Source organism: Podarcis pityusensis (genome assembly GCF_964106645.2).
Source record: "Podarcis pityusensis genome assembly, chromosome: 11".
Taxonomy (NCBI): domain Eukaryota; kingdom Metazoa; phylum Chordata; class Lepidosauria; order Squamata; family Lacertidae; genus Podarcis; species Podarcis pityusensis.
In genome coordinates this window covers 23710827-23736371 of record NC_138036.1, presented here as the reverse complement: position 1 = coordinate 23736371, position 25545 = coordinate 23710827, and the positions used below count along the sequence as shown (strand labels likewise).

The window sequence follows — 25545 nt, the reverse complement described above, 5'->3', positions numbered from 1 at the left end:
GTTTAGTCAGAATGTCTTTCTTGTAATTTGAAGCCATTAGTTCAAATCCCACCCTCTTGAGCAGCAGAAAACAAGTTTGTTCCATCTTCCATGTGACAGCCCTTTAGATATTTGAAGACGACTATCATATCTCCTCTAAGTCTCCTCTTATCCAGGCTAAACATACCCAGCTCCCTCAACCATTCCTCATAAGGCTTGGTTTCCAGACCCTTGATTGTCTTGGTTGTCCTCCTCTGTACACGTTCCAGCTTATCAATATCCTCCTTAAATTTTGGTGCCCAGAATTGGGACACGGTACACCAGGTGTGGTCTGACCAAGGCAGAATAGAGCAGTGCTGTTACTTACCTTGATCTGGACACTAGAATTCTGGTGATACAGCCTAGAATCTCATTAGCATTTTTTGCTGCTTCTTCACACAGTTTACTTCTGTTAAGTATGTGGTCTATTAAGACCCCTAGATCCTTTTCACATATACTACTACTGCCAAGTCAGGTGCCCCCCCCCCCAAAAAAAATCTTGTATTTGTGCAGCTGGTTCTTTCTGCCTAAGGGTAAAGGTAAAGGTAAAGGTACCCCTGCCTGTACGGGCCAGTCTTGACAGACTCTAGGGTTGTGCGCTCATCTCACTCTAGAGGCCGGGAGCCAGCACTGTCCACAGACACTTCCGGGTCACGTGGCCAGTGTGACGAAGCTGCTCCGGCGAACCGGCACCAGAGCAGCACACGGAAACGCCGTTTACCTTCCCGCTATAAAGCGGTACCTATTTATCTACTTGCACTTAAGGGTGCTTTCGAACTGCTAGGTGGGCAGGAGCTGGGACCGAACGACAGGAGCACACCCTGCCGCGGGGATTCGAACCGCCGACCATGCGATCGGCAAGTCCTAGGCGCTGAGGTTTTACCCACAGCGCCACCCGCGTCCCACTCTGCCTAAGTGTAGAACCTCACATTTGTCCCTATTGAATTGTTAGTTTGGAACCAGTTCTCCAGTCTGTTAAGGTCATCTTGAATCCTAGTTCAGTCTTCTGCATCATTAGCTACCCATCCCAGTTTGGTGTCGTTTGCAAATTTGATGAGCGTTCCCTCAATTCCTTCGTCCAAGTCGTCCAAGACTTTGAACAACAACTGGCCCAGGACCAAACCCTGTAGCACCCCACTTGCCACTTTTTTCCCAGAATGATGAGGAACCATTAATGAGTACTCTTTGGGTTTGGTCAGTCAACCAGCTACAAACCCTTCTAACAGTTACTTCATTCAGCCCACATTTTAGCAGCTTCCTCGCAAGAATATCATGGGGGGCTTTGTCAGAAGCCGTACTATAATCAAGATACTCTATGTCTGCAGCATTCCCCTGATCCACCAGGCTTGCAACTCTATCAAAAGGAGAAAGGAAAGAAATGAGATTCGTTTGGCATGGATTGCTTTTGAGAAACCCATATAAATGGCATATCATTGCAGGACACATTCCTGCAATACGTTCTTCGGCGCAGATATCACTGATATGAATGGAATTTCCACAAGAGCGTTGTCCGTGCTCTTGAGCTGCAACCACTTGTTGTACTGAGGATTGTGCCAGGAGGACTTTCCTCTGGCTTTTGTCCAAGGCAAGGAGAACTTCTGTTTCAACTTATGCCCCATTTGCCCTTCAGAATTCTCAAAGCATTATCCTCCCTTGGGGATAAATCTTAGAAGCAGGTAGGAGAAGAAAGAAGAATTATACAGCTCCTACCCACGTCTCTCTTCCTTAGTTGCTTTTTTTTGGGGGGGGGTAGGGAGACAGGGATGAGTTTGCCTTGTCTGTGGTATCGCTGAGGTATTCATCTCAGAAACAACCATTTCCCCATACTCCACATGGATCTCAGGTGTGTGCTTGTAAATAAGAAACAATCCGTGCAAAGCCCTGTAATTTTGCACTTACTGCTGGGCTTCTTCCAGCTGTTGTGTTTAAACCGTGCTAGAAAGCTCTGCTGTGATACTTCCCACTTCTGCAACTGCCTGCTTCAAGGAAACATCTTTTGTAGAAAAAATATAGAGAGACCTGCAACTAAATGTTGCAGTGTGAAAAGTTTGTATTTTCTGTTCTGCCCCCTCCTGGTTTTCAGTCCAACCAGGATTCATTGGGCTGTTTGTGGCTCCCACCCCACCCCACCTACCCTTAGGATTTTAGAATGTCTGCAAAGCTTAGTGTTTCCCTGAACTTACTGATATCCCCGCCATGTACATGGGTGATGCTGTTTTAGCTACTTAAGACAGTGGCACCAACCTCTGAACATAGGAAATGGAGAGAGCAATATGATGGGAGACTCTTAGTGGTTCAGCCAGAGGAGTCTGAACAGTGCTATCCCATTCAATTCCAGCATCTAACTCAGAATGCCAACACCACAATCACTTTTCACTGTCCTCAGACTCAGCAGTAGCAGTGTGATTGTGCTTCGGGCTCAGGAGTAAGAACTGGAGAGAGAATATCAACTTTACTTCTTTTTAATCTCTTCTCCATACTCTACTCCTCTGGTTTGCCCCATAAAGCGTTCTAAAACAAGCTCTGGCATAAGAGCAAATGAAACAAAAGGTGTTTTTGTGTTGAATTGATATTTGAACATATCTGAGCAGTTCACCTGCAGCAGTCCCTGCTAATGGTTCTGTCAGGAATGCTGTGGTCTCCCAAAAAGCGACATTTTTGTTTGTCTCTTTGTGTTCGTTTAAGAGAGGCCATGTTTAGACAAAGACTAAGATGTACTCAAACTGCTCATAAGCGCTTTCAATCATTTCCTAATTGTCCATTATAAAATGCTTTGTGCCATTTCATATATATATATATATATATATATATATATATATATATATATATATGAAAGGCAATTTCAATGCATGCTCACCCAGAGGTAAGCTCATTACATTCAGTGGTATTTAAGCTGCAGTCTTGCTCACACTTACCTGGGAGTATTGAACACTGGTGCTTACAGCAGAGAAAACATGCCTAGGATTGCACTTAGTTATGTCTTGTCTCTGGGTATATCCACCCTCTGACCTCTCCATCTAAGAAACCTTGGTTTTGCCACGGGAGGCTACCCAGATTTTTGTTCAGTTAAGTTCCTGAACTTGGTCCTTGGTCTACAAACTGCATGGGTCATTGGAGCCTTGAACAGTGGTTTCAGGGCTTCCTGCAGATCTCCCTGTGAGTCAAGACTTGGATAGAAAACTAGCCGACCAGCTTGCTTTTGCGTAATTTGTTTGCTCTTTGATGAGCAACATAATGCAACATAAACATAACATAAAATGGAAACCGGCAGCTAACTTTTCGATTATCATATTCCTTTCCACCATGCGCAAGGCTATGCTAGTATTTCTAGAAAGATGTGTACGCCTGGATAGCTCAGTTGGTTAGAGCATGGTGCTGATAATGCCAAGGTTGCAGGTTCGATCCCCGTCTGGGACAGCTGCATATTCCTGCATTGCAGGGTGTTGCACAAGATGTTCTTCAAAGTTCCTTCCATCTCTACAATAATTCCATTTATGACTGTGTGTTGGGTTATGGGCCCGTGTCAAGGTTTGATTTGATATGGCAGGATGAAAACTCCTGATTTCCTCAGACATTTAAGAATTTGGGGGCACAATATAACCAAAATAGAGGGGTTAGTAAAGAAGCACATACTCATGTGTCACCCATTGAAATGGGTGGAACTTTTGCTGGATCTTTTGCTGTTTGGGATATAAGCTTTTATGCATCCAAGTACACGAAGAACTGTGGTTTAGTTAGAACAGTGATAACTTCATTGCTACCCATAGCAGGTGAGAAGAACAAATGTTTCCTAAATATTCACCTATTAGTTTTCGTTGTCACTGAGATATTTTTAAATATTCCCAAGTAATTGGACTTTGATGTTTACTTGCACCTCATTCCTTCCCTTGCTTTCCGACTGGTACTGCTGTTTTATCGTTCTACGTGGGTTACAAATCTCTCTTGAGGGTGCTGGCCTTCTCCCGTCAAGGTCTGCCATCACTCAATTCCACACAGGCTACTTCATCATCTGTTTCTGTTCACATGCTCCTACATGCTGCTTTGGGACAAACATCATCAGCACTTCGCAGTCTTGACCCTAAATGCCCCCTTCCCTCGCCTTAGGAAGTTGTTCCTCACATTTCTGGTTTCCTGCGTTTTTAGCTTGCTGGCTTTATCCTATGTGTCAGCTTTGCCCATGTTCATTTCACTTCCTCTGATAAAAGCATGCTTGCATGAGGCTTCACCGATATCTGAATTTTTGTGGCGACCGGCAGTATCTTTTCCTAACTGTGACGCATCAGCTCATTGATAAAAGTTACTTATGGGGGGAAAACACACCTCTGAAAGAGGCTGGATGAAACGGATTCTGTTAGAAAAATAAGAAGTGTAGCTGCCTTTTATTTCTTTCTCGCTTCTTTTTTTTAAATAGTCTTTTTATTCAAAATTAAAACAAGACATATTATCCAAAAACATATCATCCTTATGTCCCCCCCCATTTTTCCTCCCTCCCCCCCTCCCCCACAAAACCCACCCGCCCCCGACTTCCCTCAGTTCCAGTCTTTGGTTTCTCTGAGACTGCTGTTTTCTGCATGTTACAAATTTGTATAGATCCTCAAACTATTTAGCAGATTATTATCAATAAAAAGTTTGTGAATGTTTATTCAAAACCTGCCAAGGAGTCCAGTTCGCTTTGTTGTGTCTTCAGATACTTTGTAAAGGGTTCCCATTCATCCTTAAAGTCACAGTTATCCTTTTCCCGTAGCTTATATGTCAATTTTGCCAGTTCTGCATAGTCCGTCAATTTTTCTTGCCATGATTCTTTAGTTGGGGTTTCTTCGGTCTTCCATCCTTGCACTACCAGAACTCTCGCGGCCGTTGTCGCATACATGAAGATGTTTTTCAGATTTGATTTTTTGGCAGGTCTTTCCCTACAATCCCCAACAAAAATGCCTCGGGTTTTTAAATAATTGTTAAATGGAACATTTTCTTCAATTCATTGTATATCATTTCCCAATTTTTTTTTAATCTTTCTCGCTTCTTTTAATGAGAGGCATTGACGCAGTTCAGATCTAGCATACGAAGCCAAACTATGGCTTTGCATGAATGAGCAAACATACAGTCATACCTTGGTTCTCGAACAGCTTAGTTGATGAACAAATTGGCTCCCGAACGCCGAAAACCCAGAAGTATGTGTTCCGGTTTTTGCGGAACCTGAACGTCTGACGCGGCTTCCACTTGAGTGCAGGAAGCTCATGCAGCCAATCGGAAGCCGTGCCTTGGTTTTGAAGCAGTTTTGGGAGTCGAACCGACTTCTGGAATGGATTAAGTTCGAGAACCAAGGTATGACTGTATACAGGTTCTGGAGCAAAGACAGCAACTCATGCGCTTCCCTCCTGGACCTGCTTCTGCACATCCTGGGGCGGAGCTCCTGTTGGGCTTAGCATTGCATCTAAACTCAGGCCCCACACAGGTGATAACAATGATTTTTCCAGGTTTGACTGTTTTAGCTGGGGCTGGTGGGAGTTTCAGTTCCTTGGAGGCAGGGCATTGCCTAGTATTTATCACCACTTCCTTTACCATAAGAAGCAGAAAAGCACATATTGGGGCTGCATCCTTTCACTATGTAATATTTTCTGTGCAATTGGTTTTTTCTTATTGTGCTCTAAACAGAGTCTCAGTATTTCTATTGCTGCTTACAATCTAAAACCTAAATGAGCCTGGTTGCACTGCAGCGAAAAGCACATTTGTTGTCAGAAGCTGCCTTGATTAAGATTAAAAGAACATTTATAGGCAATAAACCGGAAACATCATCTCTCTCTATCTCTCTCTCACACGCACACACTTTCTCACTCACTCACTGTGTAATAACTTCATCCTGGCAAGTGGTGTGCAGCTCATAGGCCTTACAAAACCCACCCTGAAAGCAGTAGGCAGACAAGGATAGTGTTGTGGGGTGTGGCCCTCTGGTGGTGCCATTTGTAGTTTCGCCTTTCCGGCCTTGTTTTGAAATCTTAGCCTGAAACAGGATAGCTGTGTTAGAAATGCCATCAAGTGAACATACTAAATGCATTTTGCTGGTTCGAGCCTTGCTTGATTAAACGTTTGATTGTATTTGATTGTTACTTTTTTAATTACTGTAACCCACGTATAAGTGGAAAGTCTGGATTTTAAATAAATAAACGCTCTCTGCTTTTCAAAAAAAATAAATCCTCTGCGCCATCCTTCCCAACACTTTGCATACGTGTGGTGCTGAAACGTGGCTCTGTGTCCAACAATATAGATTTTTTCTTCCTGCCTCCACACCTGACACACATATCCAGTTCTTTTGTCCCTCTCACAGTGGAATTCCAAGCCAGCCTTCGTGAAAGACAGGCAGGATTGGAGGCAACTTTGACAACGATTCGCCCAATCTTAATTTTTTTAGTAACTTGCTTTTATAACAGTACAAAATAACAAATACAGTACAAAGGAGCTGTGCAGTTAATGTCAGTGTCAGTTACATATCCCGTTGGCCCAGTCGTGTAGCAGAATAAAAATGAAGTGCTGATTGTGATATAAATAAGTTAGGCATAGCTTCATAAGATAAATATTCTTAACACTGCTTAGGGTGATGATATGAACAGCTCCTGTATAGGTTGTTGATAGGTGTACACATTGTCCAGAATGAAGAAATTTATAAATAAGGACTATAATTTAAACATAAACACAATACTCCTCAACATAGCGGGGGAGATTGGGATGAGGTAACCTGCCTGTGGTTCTTTAAACTGGATTTAAACCAGAGAACTCTTCAAAGAAATGATGAGCCTCTCTTCCTTTACATACGGATAAATTTATTTCCCAGGTTTGGTAACATTTAAGAAGTCATGCAAAGCCACACTTTGAAGGCCTGAGCCTGTCCCTTAGTAGAGTAACCTGGCACCTTCCAGATGTTGTTGGATTAGTTGTGGTCCAGCCACATCTGGAGGGCACCAGACGGGTGAAGGCTTTAGTTGGTACAGTGAGTAAAAGTCATTTCCGATTTCCAACTTCTCTACAAACTGCTCTATACATAAGTCTGCTGTATATAAACACACAAACCCAAGACTATTGTTAACAGAAATATTTTACTCTACCTATTAATGATCAGAATGCAGTAATAATTGTACCTTAGTTTTCAAAACTTAAACAGCCTTATTCACAGCTGCAGACATACAAGTTGTAGTTGACTGCAGTGGCTGAGCAAACTTTGCTAGGTAGTCTGCAGTACAACAACGCTTAGAAAAAACAAAATAGCTGCTTTAAGATACTGTTTATTATCAGTAGAGGGCAGTATATGCAAACAGAATTGAACAGAACTGTGTAGTGTGCACAAATGCCAAAACTTTATACAGTACATTGTAAAAGTAATTATTACAAGTTTAATGCTGTCGCAAAATCTAGTAGATCAAACCATCCTATTTTTAGCTTTCTTGCTTCTATCAGGTTAGGCTTCGGGTGGATCTAAAAAGAAATTGAAACATGGAATTTTAGAACCTAATTCAAACAGTTTCTCTGGTCTTCACTATCCAACAGATTCAGCCTTAGTTTCATTGCCACCCTGTCGTAAGGGTGCACAAGTTGACATTGTAAGGGTGCTGAAGTAAAGCTGCCAAGTTTACAAATGTATTGTGCAAGACATGGTTAAGATACATCAGCTGAAAAAATCTTTGTAACACGTAAATTTCAACATGACCCTTGTGCATCCAGAGCATTGGTGCTGGTGTAATTGAATCACTGATTGAGCCCCCCCTTCAGCTAAAACCAATTCATGTTTTTAATATAAATGTACTCTTGGGGTTGTTTTCTTTCACTCTAAATGCTGTTGTGTGTAGTATCTAGGTCAGAGCCGCAGAAAAGCATTTCTGAGGAGATTAAAGCTGGGCACCTCTAGCTGCCTATTGTCTGCTCATTTCAGTTTTCCTCTGCATACTATGTAATTCTGTCTCTACAGTCATACCTCGGGTTACAGCCGCTTCAGGTTGCATTTTTCGGGTTGTGGACCGCCGAAACCCGGATGTACTGGAACGGGTTACTTCCGAGTTTCGGTAGTCGCACAGAAGCACTAAATCACACTTTGCGCATGCGCAGAAGTGCCGAATCGCAAGCCGCGTGTGCGAACACGTGGGTTGCGAACGCTGCGGGTTGCGAACGTGCATCCCACACGGATCACGTTCACAACCCAAGCATTCACTGTATTAGCAAAATCAGATATCCTCTTCTGCCCTCTTTCCTATCACTACAGCAGGAAAAAATGTGCACAGGGAACATCTGAGTCTTATGCTAACCTAACTTCTGGAAAGTGCCTGCTTGCATAAAGAATTTTGCACATATGCTTTGTCTGTGTGGTCAAGGACCTGGTCTTTACACAAAGGAAGGTAAATAAATTCCACAAGTGCAGCAGAGCACATACTGCCTGGTGGTTGAGCCCTTCTCTTAATTCACTGGCTCTTGATTAGGACAAGAAATCCAAATTCTTTGGAAAAAGCTTTTCGGGAGGGTTGTGGTCCCCAAAATACTGGCTGAGTTCTGCCGTTGATGAGAGTTCAATCAGGACTGAGCTATGCTGTGAATGTACTGCAAATCAGGTGCTCTGAGTCACCATCTCTGCAATTTCTAATCACTAATGGTGACCAAGATCCCTGTAAATGACAATCCTGCATTTTGCGGGGTATCGGAATCTGAATTTATTTGACTTTCACATCCCCAAAATGTTTAAATTCATGCAGAAGGAAAGTGTGGCAATTGGAGAAGCTGCTTCCTTTAATAAGTCAAGGCACCCTCAGTGACATGTCATATTCCTCCTCTAAGACTGAAATCAGACAATAGCTTCCGTCCCCTGGTAGTATATGCACTTACCACACTGTTACGTCAATAGATTTTTGCCATATTTTGCAAGTGCTTCAGAACCTACAAAATCACTTTGACTAGGACTACTCTTCAGTCACTGTCCAGATGTTGTTCTTCAATAGAAAACTACATCTCACATAAATAATAAAAATTCCTGTTATTTAAATTACCTGGTCTGGGTTATGAGTGTGAAAATAATAGACAGATTAATTACCCAAGTAGGTCAGGCCAGCAGACAATCTAAAGTGGCTATTGTTGCTGTGGTTTGCTTAAACCTTCTGAATGTGATAGCAACCCTGGAATTAGGTTACTCTACTCTGTTCAAGGAACAGTCCCTTAGGACGATGGTCTCTGAGCATCCTATTCCCCGTATTATACATAAATGCACCTTAAGAGATCCTCAGTTTTTGCTGCTTGCTGGCCTTTTCTGTTTAGTTCATCAGTGTCGTGTTGATATTAGCCCTGGTTTATTATTTTAATCCTGAGCCTCACATGTTTTGGGGGTTTGTTAAAGCACCAAAGTATAGTATACCTGGAACTATTTTGAGAATTCTAATGCGAAATTTAGATTGCAGTACAGTGCACAGTTTCAGAGAGTGGGGCAGGTCCTACCCAACCAGACGTCACCTTGGTGTAAAATCATGTGCTAGGATATGATGCCTGGATTAGCGGTAAAATGGACCAGGCAGACTTGACTTTACTTCATTTGATTAAAGTCAACTTTCATTTTGAAAGCTGGGGATAGCTGAGTTGTTAGAGCATGAGACACTTAATCTCAAGGTGATGAGTTCGAGCCCCATGTTGGGCAAAAGATTCCTGCATTGCAGGGGGTTGGACTAGATGGCCCTCATGCTCCCTTCCAACTCTACAAATCTGTGATTCCCTGCAGAAAAGTCCTATTAAATTCAGTAGGACTAAGTTCTCATCCGTTATGACCAGGAGGAGGACTTCTGCTGTGATTACACTGAATCTCAGTTTAGCATTGCATGCAAGGAAGGAATCCTAGTTTAAAATGAACAATGGTTAAACAAACCAGCCTCATAAACCATGGTCTGAGGCTGGCTTGTTTATCAGCTAACCATTGTTTGTTTTAAAACAGAATTCATGGGTTGACTAGGGGATGGGGCGGGCAGGAAGACTGCAAGGCAGAAGCGCTGCTTGGGACAACCAAGCCCTGTATAGGTAGAGCTCAGTCTAACATGCAGCTCATTGCATAGAGAAGCTTGAAGATGGAATTTCACAGTCCTTTAAATCCCAGAATACAGTGGTACCTCGAGTTAAGAACTTAATTCGTTCTGGAGGTCTGTTTTTAACCTGAAACTGTTCTTAACCTGAGGTACCATTTTAGCTAATGGGGCCTCCTACTGCCGCTGTGCCGCCGGAGCACGATTTCTGTTCTCATCCTGAAGCAAAGTTCTTAATCCGAGGTACCACTGTAATATTTAATCAGGGCATGTACAGGTTAGGGGGGGGGTAAACCCAAGGCTCACTTGTATATCATGGTCTGGCATTGTGTGTTAACCAACGCACTTGAGATTTTTATTGGGGGAGATGCAAACTTTCTTTATGATTGTGCATGGCAACATTTTCATTTTTGGGAATTACAGACAATGCCCCCACACTAAGGTGGGGGTTACGTTCTGGGGCCCCACGTGCATAAGTGAAATCATGTAAAGTGGGGCGCACCCCCCTTTAATAAAGAGGGCACACAAAGGGGGGGGTAGAGAGAGAGAGACTCAACCTGAAAATTTCTTGGGACCTTTGCCTGCCTCCCTGAGGGAAGCCAGTTCATGTTGCAATGACAGCAGCTGGTCATGGAAGGCCAAGAAGGGCGCCCAGCAGAATTGGTGCCAGGATGGGGTTGTGGGTGCGAGGCGGAGAGCAAGGTAGATGCAAAGGTGTCTCCCACTCCACACCACTGGTCAATCGAAGGCCGCCTTCCTTTGCTTGGGCAGCAGCCCTGAGCAAGAGAAGGCCTGTCTATCTGTCTGTCTATCTATCTATCTATCTATCTATCTATCTATTTTGCAACAACATGCATAAGCATGGTCATGTATAAGTGGGATGGGTGGGTGCCTGTATAGGCCTATTTTGAATACCAGATGGCTGTGTAATTCAACTATATGAAGGTACTCTGCTCTCAGGATTGACATAATACCTTCAATGTATAATAGTACTAATATGAGAATGATGTGTGTGATGGAAAGAGGATAAATATACCAGTTGTGGGGAGGGAGGGGGGTCGTGACTCGGCAGAGTCAAGGGGAATGTATGGTGCTATTACAATTTGTTGGAAAAGAATATGTAAGGAAAACAATAAAAATTCACTTGGAAAAAAACAACTATATGAAGGTACTCAATGAAACACGTTAAAGCTGGTGTGGTTTAGGGCTCAGCTGTACATTCACTTAAAGCTTCACTTAATTGAGCAGCCCCAATCTTTCATCCTTGACGTCCTATCTGTAATTTGGGGAAAACAGTAGTGGCTTACTTTGCTTGGTGGTTTACTGAGGTAACCTATGTGAAACACTTTTAGTAATTAGGGAAAGTGCTACACAAATACTAAATATTACTGTTTAATTGAGCAAAACGTACTTCATGTTTTCGAAAGAAATATAACTCTTGCAGCACGTTTCATTCTCACTAGATGTTTCACAAATGGAGATTGCCTTTGCTCTTGGCCTAATTTCAGTGGAAATTAGTAACGCACATGTAAAAATCCCTCATGGATAGTTTCATAAATTGGTAACACCGAAGTTAATGCTTCGTTCAGCTGATGGAGAGAGATACAGTCTCTGAGATCTTAAGACGCAGTGAAGAAGTTGTCTTTAAGGTGTTGCCGGATTCTGTGCCGAGTTCCCTGCAGCACACTGACAACGGCCACCCCTCTGTAAATTGATTCTGTTTGTGATGACGCAAAGAGGGGAAGCTGCAGTGCTACGGCAACTCTTTTGTTGACTCTGGTTTCTTTGTTCATACTGCTTCACAAAATGCTTGCACCTGGTTTGAAATGTAGTACAGTGTTGATACTCATAAGTGTTCCTATCTAATTTCCCCCTCTTTTTGGGACATACTGTATGTGAGCTACCAGGCTGACCAGAGGCTGTGTGTACACACCTAACAACGCAATATGGATTCTGTCAGATTGAAATGCAGTAGAATTGCTGCACTGGAGACTTAGCTAAACAGTTTTGCAAGGGTTTTCCTCACGTTCGGCTGTTTGAAAATAAATAAAGTGCTCTAGAAAATGTGCTGCTTTTAAAATAAAAAATGCAGTGAGCTTAATAAGCCAATGACATTTAGCCTGAGCTGAGCAGTCACTTCTGCCTCGTTGAATGGGTGCAATGAGCCGCTCTCACTGAGCTAGTAAATGCTACTGAGACACACACACACACACACTCACAAAAGTTCAGCTAATTAATCATGTCTGCACAGAGGTAATGCTGCAGGGAAGCCATTATTAAATGGCATTTAGCGCAAAAGAAGAGAACTACCCTTTGCCCAAGAGATTCACCTATGCTGCCCAATCAGAAACTAGCACACACATGTCATGGCTTTTTCTTCTGCTTTTATATATTTCGGCAGGGACGTGATTGGCTCTTATCTGAGATTAATGGGAGGGATTACTTGACACTGGTTGTAGCTTCCCTGCAGATTCTTATTTGGTAGGCTGTTGATATAGAACAAGTCTCTTTCAGCAGCTGAGCATCTTGGCATACATAATTCATTAAGTCGTGGTGTTCTGGAAATATGCAGATCTCTTTCCGCTCTTCAGATTTCTCTTCAGCTGGTGAAATTTGTCTTTCCAACCAAGTCCTTGAATTTTACTGCACTTTGGAATTTTGCAAATGGCTCTTATATAACCAGAAGATCTCACAACTGGAATGCCAGTTAGATGTTTTCTTGTGTACCTAATAGCAGGGAATCAATAGATCAACAAAACTAACAAACTGAAAAGCAAAATTCATTTAAAAGAATCCAGCATACTTTCCCCTGTTGTCTCAATAACAGCAGAGGACTGGAAAATTCTGTTTTAAATTGGTAACCCTAAAAAAAATCAAAAATGCCCGAAGCAAACTATTTACTCTCAGTGTCTTGGGGCTACATAAAGGTAGGAATGTCTTCTTTTTTTACTTTTTAACCATTCTTGTCTGATTTAAAAGCATAATTATGAAAAAAACAAGATTGTAGAAATAATCATTTGAAAGCTGTGGTTGTTTTTCTTTGCATTATAGACTGAGACTGTATTGGTATATTAGAATAGCTTGTAATATCTAGCTGGTAGCTGTGGAAAGAGATCCTTCATTTTTCAGTCATGCCTGATTATGCCTATAATAAAGTTGAAGTCTGCTTTTTGGCAAATATCAGATTGGAACTATTGTGCCATATTCCATTAACCAAGGGGAACTTAGTTAAATAGATTGTGTGACTAATAATGGCTGAATGCATGCATTCATAATGCTTTCTGATCACAACGTAGATCTCTGTTTCCAAGGATGTGTTTTAATAGCATATTCTGGTTTCCTGTGTGTGACACACAGCTTCTGTTGATTAAATCTCATCTGAAATGATGGGAGGTGGAAAATGGTCTTCCCTGAATGTTGACCTGTCTTACAATTTATACATGATGAAAATCAGTCTTGATTTACAAAGCTTCTATAAAAGAAAGCCAAATAGGCTTTTCTCTCTCTTCACACTAGCAGGTATACTGATTTATTCATCACATGCAGCATAAAATGCTGTGTTAGATTCCCGGAGTAAATCACGGGGTAGGGTGGGGGGGGGGACGGGACATGTATATCTTCTCTGGGTTATTCTTTAATTATATGCCCATGTAATACTTCCACGTTATCCTCTTTTCCTTGATATTCATACAGTGTGTTCTTTAATGGTCCAGTAAAATAAAATCAGTGAGCTTCAGTTAAATCCATCATATTGTTAAATCAATTGCAGTATTGGCTTAGGACCAACAAAGATGTCTTAGAATGCTCAACTTGGATATAAGCTATTTAGGTCACCAGGCACTTTGATTCTAAAGCAGACCACACTCACCTCCACCCAATATTTTTTGTTTCCAGAATTTCGAACAATTCTCTTTTCAAGAACTGGTTTTCCCATATGCCAGATAACTTGTTTTCAAATATTACAAGTGCTCTGTTTATGGTATATTGTTAGAGGGGCCTTCTACTTTGCTCAGGATCCTGAGGGTTCTGTCTTCCAGGTACCTACTTGCAATACTTTGCCCCCAAGTAACGATGCCAAGAACAGATGAATATCCCGAGTCAGCAAGGAGAATTTTGTGTGCAAAAGAAATCAGGCTTTTGCACATGGATTTCTCTGCAAAAGGCTGCTCTGTGTAGAATTCCCCATCCAGCAACCTGTCGTGTGCATGCAGTGCTTCTGCATTCAATGCCAAACAGCAGATAGTTGGTTAGCCCTGTGTATCAAGTAGTACAGAGAGCCTATGTGGTTCGGGCTGCTGGATTTGGACTAGGAAAGCTTTCTCCAACCAGATGCCCTCCAGATGTTTTGAACCACCACTCCCATTGTCCCTGACCATTGGCCACACTGGCTGAGGCTGATGAGGCTTGGTGTCAAAAACTAAGGCAGGCACGAGGTTGGAGAAGACTCTGCTAGGGAAGCCTGGGTTCTCATAATCCCTACTCTTCTTTGAAGGTCACTGGGTGGCCTTGGGAAGTTCACCTGCTTGGGCAAGCCCCCAAAATGGGATAATCCGCTAGTATGCTGCCCTGAGCTCTGTGGATATACAGATTTGATAGAACCAGCGGGGGATGGGGTAACCACCTACAAGCAACCCATCCCCCCACCTCCACCAAAAAACAGGGAGGGTATTCAACACTCCCTATTGTGATATTGAAGTTTGTTCTGGCCAGTCACCCCACATGCAGTTTGCAGCTATACACACTGACATTTATTGTGGCACTGAGTTTTCAAGTGCATGCACTATTGTTAATCAAATCTTAGCAAGCAGAGTAAGAACCTCAAGTGATGAGACAGTTGAATATATGTGTTCAATAATATACTGGTGTTTGGTTTGGTTGGTGATTTTTGCTTAAGAGATTACACACACACACACACACACACACACACTTTTCTCTGCTTTGTTTTTCCAAGCTTTTGGAGTTTTGCTGGCTTGCAGGTAGAGGGAATCTTTTTATCTGTGCAGGCTTTTTTGCCGAATCATTAAAAAAAATGTAAGCAGTTGATTTTCCAGTGGATCTGTTTTGCATCATTGTGTTTGACAACAAATGCATTTTACATCTGGAGAGACAGGGATTGGATCCCTTTTAAAATTTGCTATAGATGCAAAGACCCATTGAAGTAGGTAGGAGTTAAGCAAGTACTTGGAAGTACATCCTGCTGAATTCAACAAGGCTTAGATAAATGTGCAAAGGATTGTAGCCTTACAGCACAATCCTACTCTTGCCTACTTGAGAAATTGAGTTCAATAGGGATTACTTCCAGGAGAGGTTCTACAGGATTGTAATATTGTGCTGAGTAGGCCCCATACATTTAAAAGCACAAGTAATTTTCTCTCTTAAAAAATCCTGGGAACTATAGTGTACCTCTCACAGCTACAGTTCCCAGTGCCCTTAGGTGCCATTGCCCAGCACCCTGAGAGGTCCACTACTGATGCTTGCCCCTGGGCCACATGTCATCATTTCTCCGCCTGGCTCAGCACTCCAAGGAGGGCCAGCAGCTGGATTGACCAACCATATTTATATCCCACAATGCCCCCTTTAATGAGAAATCCAAGGTAGTGTAACATGCATATGTCCGCCCTTGCTCAGAGCTAAAGACCCCTTGTTGCCATCTGCTGCTGGGGATAGTTCCCCAGTTACAGAGATAAATTTGCATGTGCCAGTCCTCACCGGGAACATTTCTGAGGTCCTTTATGGATGTGCCTTTGGGAAAACACCAGGGATCGAAACAAACCGCTGCTGTCATGAAATAACCAGTGATAGGGACCCTCTCCTACCTTGTGCATTTGCACAAAAAGAGGGACATACATATCAAATAAGCGCTGCCCAGGAAACAGGTAGATATGCTCCTCATTTGCAGGCTTAACTGTCTAAAGCAAACATGACAAATGAAAGAAGCAGAGCCATGTAAATTTAAAAGAGCAAATGAGAGTGGCTGATCAAAAAGAAAGGAAGGGCATGGACTGCTTTCAAAGCATGTACCCTGGCCCATTTTCTCTCATTTTCCCCACATAATTTTGTTTTGTTTTGTTTTCAAGTTATGCAGTTTGTATGGGGAAATGGATATCAGAGAGAAGTGGTAGACAAGGAGTTTGAGAAACCGTGCTCAATGTTCTCAAGCTTGGAGACAGCGTTGGAGGGAGGGGCATTTGCGATGCAAATGTGCATTTTAGCCAGTGCAGGTTTTCCATTCATAACCTGATGAGCTGTTTCCAAGCCTCATGTGTGAAAACACCCCTAGGAACAGGGGAAAGGCGTACATCCTGTTTTATGTCACATGGGGGAGCAGCCCCTCGCTGCCAGGTGGAAATGGAAAAGCACAAATGGTCTGTTTCTATTAAGTGTGATGGCTGTCTTTGCTGCCTATGGAAATGTTTGGTGATTTATTAATTCATAGAATCGTAGAGTTGGGACCACAAGGATTATGTAGTCCAACCTCCTGCAATGCAGGAATCTTTTGCCAGATGCTTGAACCCACAACCCCTGAGATTAAGAGTCTCATTCATTCTCTACCGACTGAGCTATCCAAGCCAGCGTCCATTTCCCTAACGGCCTAGCAAACATGTTTGTCCACCTAGAAACCACAATTTGGAATTTTTCTCCCCATCCCCTGCCCTAGTCTTTCTCTCTTCTTCTGTTCATGCCCCCCAGATCATAGGATTGGGCCCACGGATTCCTGTGCCCTTGTTTAAGTTGCTAGGAGTTGGCCTCATTTCCCTCTCTCCACATCATCTAACCAGCAGCTAACATTAATGCCATTTCAAGTCAGAAGGGACTGCCGAAGGGAACTTCCTTGGAGCATGAATCATGTCAGCTCTCCCTGGACCCTTGTGCCTATATTAAGATTCTGGAGGCTTGGACCTCTTTATTCCAGTGCACTGTGCTGCTGGAGAACTTCAGCCTGGGGAAAGCTGAGCTAGGGGGTTGCAGAAATGGATTTTCTCCCTTGCAGTAAGGGTAGCTGTTGCAGCACAAGCTGCTATATCAACCTAGCTCCCAAATACTGTAGTCTTCAAAATTACACAAACATGTGATTGCAAACCCATTACAAAAGCACGAAATAAAGTTTTGCGGCTCAGGATAATAATAATAATAAAATATTGCATATGAGCTTGGTAGGCAGAACATCACAGGAATATCAGTTGGAGGGCTTTGCCGGTTGATACTTGGAGTGGGCTGTTGTATCTCCAGTTTCATGATCTTGTTTTTAAAATGCCAGAGATGCTCTTTTCTTTGTGAGAAAGCTATATCCACAAACAAAAAATGAAGAGTGCTCCAGTTTCCATAGCATTTGGGGGGGGGGGCTGGGTGCTTAGCTTTAGATGCACATACGTATTTTTAGTGAGCGGATGAGAGCTTTTGATCTTTTTCATACTCTTTCCAACAAGGATACTTGAAATCGTGCAGGGTTGACATTTTTCAATTTATGTGATGGCTTTTTGAAAAGTGCACTTCATATCAAAATACAAAAATAGGGCCTAGGAATATGAGAAGCCAAGAGCATTGTTTTCTTTCTTCTGTAGGACAAAAGTGGGTGTGGATGTGTATAAACATTTGAATGGCAGTAATCCCCCTCTCCCCAAAATTAAAATCTAGTACATTTGCAGCGTCAATTGATCTGCCTGCCATCGTTCCCACAGTTTGTTTTCAGCCTCTGTTTATATAACATTAAGTAGAATAATGTATTTCTCCTGGAAATACCATTTGACTCTGCATTATGCCCATTGAAGTGAGCTGGTTTGCTGAATTAAATGTTTGAATATGCCTAATATTAAAAGAACACTGAATTTTCTCATTGCAAGGACTACAATTCTTGCCTATTGACGTGTCCTGTTTTTGCTTTTCTTTGCAGTTTAAAAGAATGCTCAACCGGGAGCTAACCCACTTATCTGAAATGAGCCGATCGGGCAATCAGGTCTCTGAATATATATCAAACACCTTTTTAGGTAAGCTTACGATTATGGACACTAGTACTCTTTGTGCTGTTCCTTGTGCTTTTCCTTCCTCTCCACCACCCACCAGTAACATCCAGATGGAAAGTTTATGAAAATTCATATCCTGTGCTGTTGGTTTAACTGCAATATTTTTCAAACTTATGCATATAAATCACTATTGGTTAAATAAAATGCAGTGCCCTGTTTTATTTTTCCACATGCTCTTTCCTTTACATTGAATATGGCCCTGTTGTTTTCAGAAAGTTCAATTGGACAGAGTTCTCAAATACTGTTCCCTTTCACGCTAAAATAGAGTATTGTGACATATTATTTGACAACCTGTGTTCAAAAGCATCATTGCTTATCTAGCTCAAATGGCACTCTCACACACATCAGCAATCTTGGGTACCCGAAGGTTTGCAGAAGTACAGAAATATTCGGACGTCTCCATCCCCCTTCCCACAAAGCCCTAGTGAGGACTGAGTGTACTTATTGGCCACTGAATCCTGACTGGCTGTTTTAAGAGTAAGTTGGAAATGGAATGGAATATCCTGGAGGGAAACCCTGCAACATTTTCTTGTAGTTGCTACTTGTTTAATATAGTCCCATTTGCTAAATACTCTATCTATCTAAGCATTTATCTAAAGACAAATTAAACATGGCAGCTGCAAGCCTAAACTATCTTACCATGGTGTAAATCCCATTGAACAGTAAGTAGGACTTACTTCTGAGTAAGCATGGTCCAACTGACCAATTCTGATAGTGCTTTATACCTTCAGCTGATGTTGATACTGCTGCAGTTCCCACCGCTGTTCAGTTTTTAAAATGGCTTACCATTTTAGCAGAGGGAAGTTGCAGCATCGAGCAAAAAACTGTGTGCACAATTCTGCCCCCCACCACAATCTTGCTTCTTGGGATTTCGGCCTAAATCTTCTGGCACAGTCATGGTTTTTCTCTAAAGTATTACTTGCATTCTGTGGTTTGGTAAAGAAGTATAAATTGATATACCCCCTTCAGTCTTTGGGTTGTGTCCAGTGGTTGCTTTGAACGAGCTTACAGTCCTGCAAAGCAAAACAAATCTCCCCACCCTACTGCAGCCCTCTGCATTATATCTCATCCTGTTCCATAGAATTCCCCACCCCTGAGAAGCAGCTTGGAGGATCACAAGGATGTTATTATATGTAGAGGAGAGATACATAAACCACCCACATGGTACGTGTGATCACGCTTGTGTCATACTAGTTCACACTCGTGCCAACAAAAGAAGAAGGCATTGTTGCTCCAGGACCTTATTGAGGACCATTAAGCCTGCACAGTGTCCTGCTCTTCCTACATCACTCACTTTTGTGGCATCACAAACAGCTGGCCATTGGTGGGACTGAGCAGAGCACTGGTGCAAGAGGTCAGCTGACTCTTGTGCTCCAGAGATAAGGGCTTGCACTCAACTTAATGGGCAGCCTGCTGTGCTTTTCTGCAGCTTATATAAACCATTGCCTGACACAGCTGGCCAGCTTAAAATTATGTTGATTATTAGGGAAACGTGAAGAGGGAGACCATTTTGCGTCTGAATTTGCTAGACCAGAACTTGGTTCTGTTCGCTGTGGCTTAAAAACTAAATACCTTTTCCTATTTAGTCTAGATACACCTGAAACAAATCCTTTATAAAACAAAACTCGGCTCTAAGCCTTTGAAAAACACAGATGATCTCTAAAACTGAATTTAAGGAACCCTGTGTCATGAAATTCTACTGAATATTGATCCAGTGTATAGTTAGCAGAGTAAAACTTAAACGTGTTGCAGGATTCCCCAAAAAATAGACCAGAGGCAATTAATATTTCATCCAGTAGAGCTTTACTGCTACTGAAGGCAAATGAGCATAATGGTCACAAATCCAATACATTCAGGATTGGCATTGTCCATAAGAAACCCAGCTGCAGCAGACTTAACTTAAACTTACATTAAAACTTAACCTTAACTCTATATACAGAACACCACACCAGAAGGAAAAGAGATAGAAAGGGAAAGGGAAACCAAGGCTCCTTCTGGCCTTACTTTTATAGTCAGCATGACCTTGACCAGTGGTTCTCAACCTGTGGGTCCCCAGATGTTGTTGGACTACAACTCCCATCATCCCTGAGCTCTGGCCTTTCTAGCTAGGGGTGATGGGAGTTGTAGTTCAACAACATCTGGGAACCCACAGGTTGAGAAAGGCTGACCTTGACTAAAGGAGAAAACAGAACCAGTTTAAATCAGCTGTACTCGGCTTCTCTGAAGGAATAACCCAAACACCATGAACCTTCTGCTTGTTTCACACAGAGAAGATCCCAGAACCCTCTTGAATTAATTAGAATAGGAAAGATCACACATCACATCAATACTTTCTGTACTAAGAAATGCAAACTGACCCCCCCCCCCCCCCCGGAGAAGGAAGGGATAAGTTTAGTTTCAGAAACTCTGGGGGGAAAAGCTGGAATAAGATTGCCGGCAGAGATGACCTACATAGGAGGATTTTCTCGCTATGACTCACTGAAGAACCCAAGACTTCACTGTCTGCCTGTGTTTCTGTGGCAGCGAGGGAGATGCATACCCTAAGGAAATGTGTCCACCACAGACCTATAAATTGAACTATCCTGTAAGCAGGACTCAATCCTGTGTTACATTAAGCAACACAGATCCATTGTTAGACCAGCTTGTTTAAATAGCAGGACTGAAGTTTCGGATCCAATCCAAAGGATCTCGTGCCTATATCATTTCAGAATCCCAAGTGGGGGGCAGTCACTTATTTCAAAGTGTTCCCGTTGTAGCCTGATTTATGCATATGGGGTCATCAGTCAGATTGCGGGGAGAGGGTTGAAATATCAATTCATTGCATGCACTTTTAAGGTGTCACGATCATGCAACGGACAAATACCATGGTATCTCTCCCTCCCCACCCCCCAATAGTTTGTATCTGACTTTTGGAGCCTGATGAACATTTCTTCAGCTTTAAATGAGCCCTTATAGCTGGGGTTGGAAGCCTGTTCCATATGTTCTTGAGCATCTCCTCTCATCATTGCTGGTGATTGGCCCTGCTAGCTGGAGCTGATGGGAGCTGGAAAACAACCATATCTGAGAGCTGCACATTCTGTATCCCAGCCTTAAAGACTTGTGCAGCATTATCCTTAATGCTGTGACTCTCTCTCTTCATGGTTCTGGGTCACATTGCATTCATTTCCTAATTTTCAGTGCAATGAGCTTTGCTTCCTTTGGGAAAAGGGTGTGATAGGAGCCCTTAAACTATTGTGTAATCCTTTCTTAAAAGAAGAATTTTGTGCTTAAGGAATGCAGGGAGGGGAAGGGAGAAATATTTTCCGGGCTGCAAAACAGAGCCCAGCACGGATAGTGTTAGCTGCTTGCTCACTTTGAACAAAACTTTAGGAAAACCCATGGAATTCCATGCCCCATCTAAAATCTTCCAGACAGACACTTCCTTTCACTTGAGTTCATCTGACTGTTCGCTTTACCATCCTCCCTCATGATGGTCCTAAACTTTGTGCATATGACTGAAGCCATAAACATCAAGGCAGGCACACGAGTCACTGCTCTTCAGCTGCTGTTGGTTTGTGCCAGTCAAGTGCTCTTCCTTTCCTCTGTGTTTTATTTAATTGGTGATCAAGAGAGGAGCAGTACAGGGGGGAGGAATGGATGCCCAAGGCTAAAAGTTGGTGACATTTTCACTTCTTTGCAGAGATTCTCTGCTGTTTCCAGTAAGTGCTAGTCTGCTCGGAAAGGTTACAGAAAAAGAGAGTGACAGAGATAAGAGAAAACAAGCATGCTAAATAAAACACAAATGTAGCCATGGTCATATTGCATCCCTTTGCATTAATGTTGGTTGTTAGGTGGAGCAAACAGTATGCATACGCTTCTTTAATGCTCTTGACCCCAACATTGTCATTTCTTGTTTTTATTTTGGAGAAAGATGAGATCAGTGAAGAGAATCTCAAAACAAAGGTGTTAATTTTACTGAAACAGCTTAATTACAATGCTGTTGTGAGCCCGGTTGTGCTAGATGGATTGCTTTCACTGGCTTCCACTAATGGAACTGGGTAGTTGTATCCAACGCAGAATACTTTTTTATCAGTATTGCTTTTCTCACAGCTCTTGAGTGGCCATTGCTGTTCCTTTGTACTGGCTGATTTCACTGTTCCTGATATATATATATATATATATATATATATATATATATATATATGAGTCATAAATTTACTGTAGGGATGTTTTGTGAAAGGCTGACTTTGGTTCAGAGCTGAACTTTTACAATATACTTCTAATATACAAACAGATTAACAATTTTCTTTCGCCCTCCCTCCTTTCATAGACAAACAGCATGAAGTGGAAATCCCATCTCCTACACAGAAAGAGAAAGAGAAGAAGAAACTGCCGATGTCTCAGATCAGTGGAGTGAAGAAACTGATGCACAGCTCCAGCCTAACCAATTCGAGCATCCCAAAATTTGGAGTAAAAACTGACCAAGAAGATATTCTGGCCAAGGTAAGGGCAATGCTGCTCTCTAGCTGGTTTTCTCACTTATAGTGGAGCAATGTGACAGGCCGGTAAATCACATCCACAAGTTTGCCCACATTAGTATTTATTTACACTTCACTGCATGTCCACTCTAGACATGGCAATTTGCACTGAGGAGAGTTGTCATTGGAACTACATTAGTGGACAAGTAAAATTAAAAAAAGGAATGGAAAAATGAGACCTGCAGTATTTATGGTAGACTTCTGCATCTATAGAATTTCAACAGAAAATTGGTTGGTATGCTTATACCAAAAGAGCCTCAAGCAAGGGATGTAACATACGGACGGCTCCAGGTTCATTCCCCATCACCTCCAGGTAGGGAAGGGATGCTGAAACCCTGGAGAGCTGCTGTCAGTCAGTGTTGACAGTACTGAGCTAGATGGATCAACAGTCTTGGGCGTTCCTAAGCTTTCCCCACTTTGACCATTATGGTGCTCAGAACATCCAAAAGCCCTGAGAATAGCAATAAGAGTATAGCATCTCTGAAGGCTTTCCTACTGATCCCTCTTATTACTGGGTATCAGTGTACTAGTGAAACGATTCCATTCCATTTCTCTCTCTGAAACAAGAGAAACAATATACTCCCTCCCTGTTTTAAGTCTAGAAAACTGGTAGCTGACACACTGAGAATGACTGGGATTGGTAACAGCAATCCAGTGTTGCAGTTTTGCATAAACCTTGTTGAAAAACCCAGTATTAGATTCTGTTTTCTGCTCAATTTCGTTTTAGGAACTAGAAGATGTAAACAAATGGGGCCTCCAGGTGTTTAAAATAGCTGAATTATCTGCGAACCGACCTTTGACTGTCATCATGTACACTATTTTCCAGGTATGTGTAACAAAAGGAGACTTTTCCATTTTCCATTTTATCCTTTGCATGTATTGTAAAGGCAGCCATCTTTTCTCTCTTTCATTCCAGGAGCGGGAATTATTAAAAACATTTAAAATTCAACCAGACATGTTAATAACTTACTTGATGACACTGGAGGACCATTACCATGCAGATGTGGCATATCACAACAACATACATGCTGCAGATGTTGTACAGTCTACGCATGTGCTGTTGTCCACCCCAGCTTTGGAGGTAAGTTCACAGAAACGGAAGCTTTGTGTCACGGAATCCACAGACAACAAATCTTCCTCTTGCCTTTTTGCAGGAATCCTGCAGCATCTGTTTGCAAGATACTCTAGTCAGTTCAGTGGAGCAAAACATACTTCTATTATTTGTTATTTATCTACACCCGCCATTTGTATGCTGCCTCATAACATAAAGTTCTCTAGGCAGCTTGAGAGACACAGACTTTGTTCCTGTTTTGTTTGCTTTTCTCTGAACTGAAGTGTAAAAGGCATGTTTTACAGAAGCTGTGAAATGTCCCAACTGTATTTCCACGTCAGCTTTTCAGTTCAGCCTTGGTTTATTTTCTGATGGGTGAATCCAGCATTGCATGAGCAGCCGTCAACTTGCAGTGGGGCCTTCTCTTCCTTTGTCGCTCCTCTCCTACCTACAGCCTCCCAAATCTGCCCCAAACTTTCTGAAGCAGATTTGGGGGGCAGAGCAGGGAAGAGAAAAGCAAGTCCCGTTGTGCAAGTTGATGTCTATTGTGCTAGCTTTTACGACTTGCTGGCTGCTGCTGCCACCAGCAAGGATCCCAACAGCACCGCTTGTGTGTGCGCACACATATTTGCCAGCCACGTGTCTTTTATCAAAAAGTGTTTCTCTCCATTTACTCTTGTTTTTCCTTCCCCCTCAGGCGGTGTTCACGGACCTGGAGATTCTGGCTGCTATTTTTGCCAGTGCAATACATGATGTAGATCACCCTGGGGTTTCAAACCAGTTTCTTATCAACACAAGTAAGTGTGATCTATTTCTGGTAAAACTTGCTCAGTTCACGCATCACATTTAAGCCGTAGGATTTTTTGATTTATTTTTTAAACTGGGGCTTTAGGTAATGAACAGCACTCTGAGAACCACTGCTGGAAAGGTCCTGGGGGTGCCCCTCCTGTGGCCGTGCCACCTCAAGCAAAACAAACCATAGTTTGGCTTGTTGTGTCCTCCAAAGCCAGGCTTGTGGTTTCCCCCAAACCAACCACGAGTGGTAAGCCAAGAACAAGCCTCAGTTACCACTTGTGGTTTGTTTGAAGGAAACATACCCAGAGCCTTTGTTGTACAAAATAACAAGCCAGAATGGCTCATTTTGTCCAGGATCAGGAGTGCCACAGGTATTTAAGAGCATCATGCACCAACTTATGCCTGCTTGCTTATGTGGAAGTAGGAGTACAGTGGTACCTCTGGTTACGTACTTAATTCGTTCCGGAGGTCCATTCTTAACCTGAAACTGTTCTTAAGCTGAAGCACCACTTTAGTTAATGGGGGCTGCCGCTGCGCTGCCAGAGCACGATTTCTGTTCTCATCCTGAAGCAAAGTTCTTAACCTGAGGTACTATTTCTCGGTTAGCGGAGTCTGTAACCTGAAGCATATGTAATCCAAGGTACCACTGTATTGTGTTTCTGCAGTATTAATGTATGTGACCTAGTTGTTCTTATTTATTAAATTTGTATACTGCAGATCTCGGGGTGCTTCATAACATAAAAATGCAATTTAAACGCACAAAATACATGATGAAACCCTCTCCAGAAACAAATAACACACCGACCCCTACCAAACTATCAATTGCATATTGTTTTCTTGTTTCTGTTAATTTATAATAATTTATTACTTATATGCCACCCATCTGACTGGGTTTTCCCAGCCACTCTGGGCAGCTCCCAATTATATAAAAAAAGCAAAAACACAATACAATACCACACACTAAAAACTTCCTTGTTTCTTTGCTGCTGCTGTGCTTACTAAAAGCCACAGAGGCGGCAATCTAAGGTGGGCGATGGAAGGAACGTTGGCTTCCTTAACTCTTCTTCCACAGTGGTGCAGTTTTTTAATTTCAGATTCTGGACTCAGGG

General features: G+C 42.4%; 1 protein-coding gene across 11 annotated transcripts in view; it reads left to right on the top strand.

The window, feature by feature from the left end:
* PDE4D (phosphodiesterase 4D) overlaps positions 1 to 25545 on the top strand; it is a 622159-nt gene that overhangs the window by 585828 nt on the left and 10786 nt on the right. For 10 of the 11 annotated variants that reach the window (XM_080972591.1, XM_080972594.1, XM_080972600.1 and 7 more), the window contains 5 exons: positions 17944 to 18037; positions 22383 to 22555; positions 23318 to 23416; positions 23507 to 23671; positions 24339 to 24438. In XM_080972591.1, coding sequence (XP_080828717.1) covers positions 17944 to 18037; positions 22383 to 22555; positions 23318 to 23416; positions 23507 to 23671; positions 24339 to 24438 — 631 coding nt within the window. Of the gene's footprint in view, positions 1 to 12564; positions 12980 to 17943; positions 18038 to 22382; positions 22556 to 23317; positions 23417 to 23506; positions 23672 to 24338; positions 24439 to 25545 lie in introns of those variants that run through there. The other variant, XM_080972592.1, reaches the window with a different exon arrangement.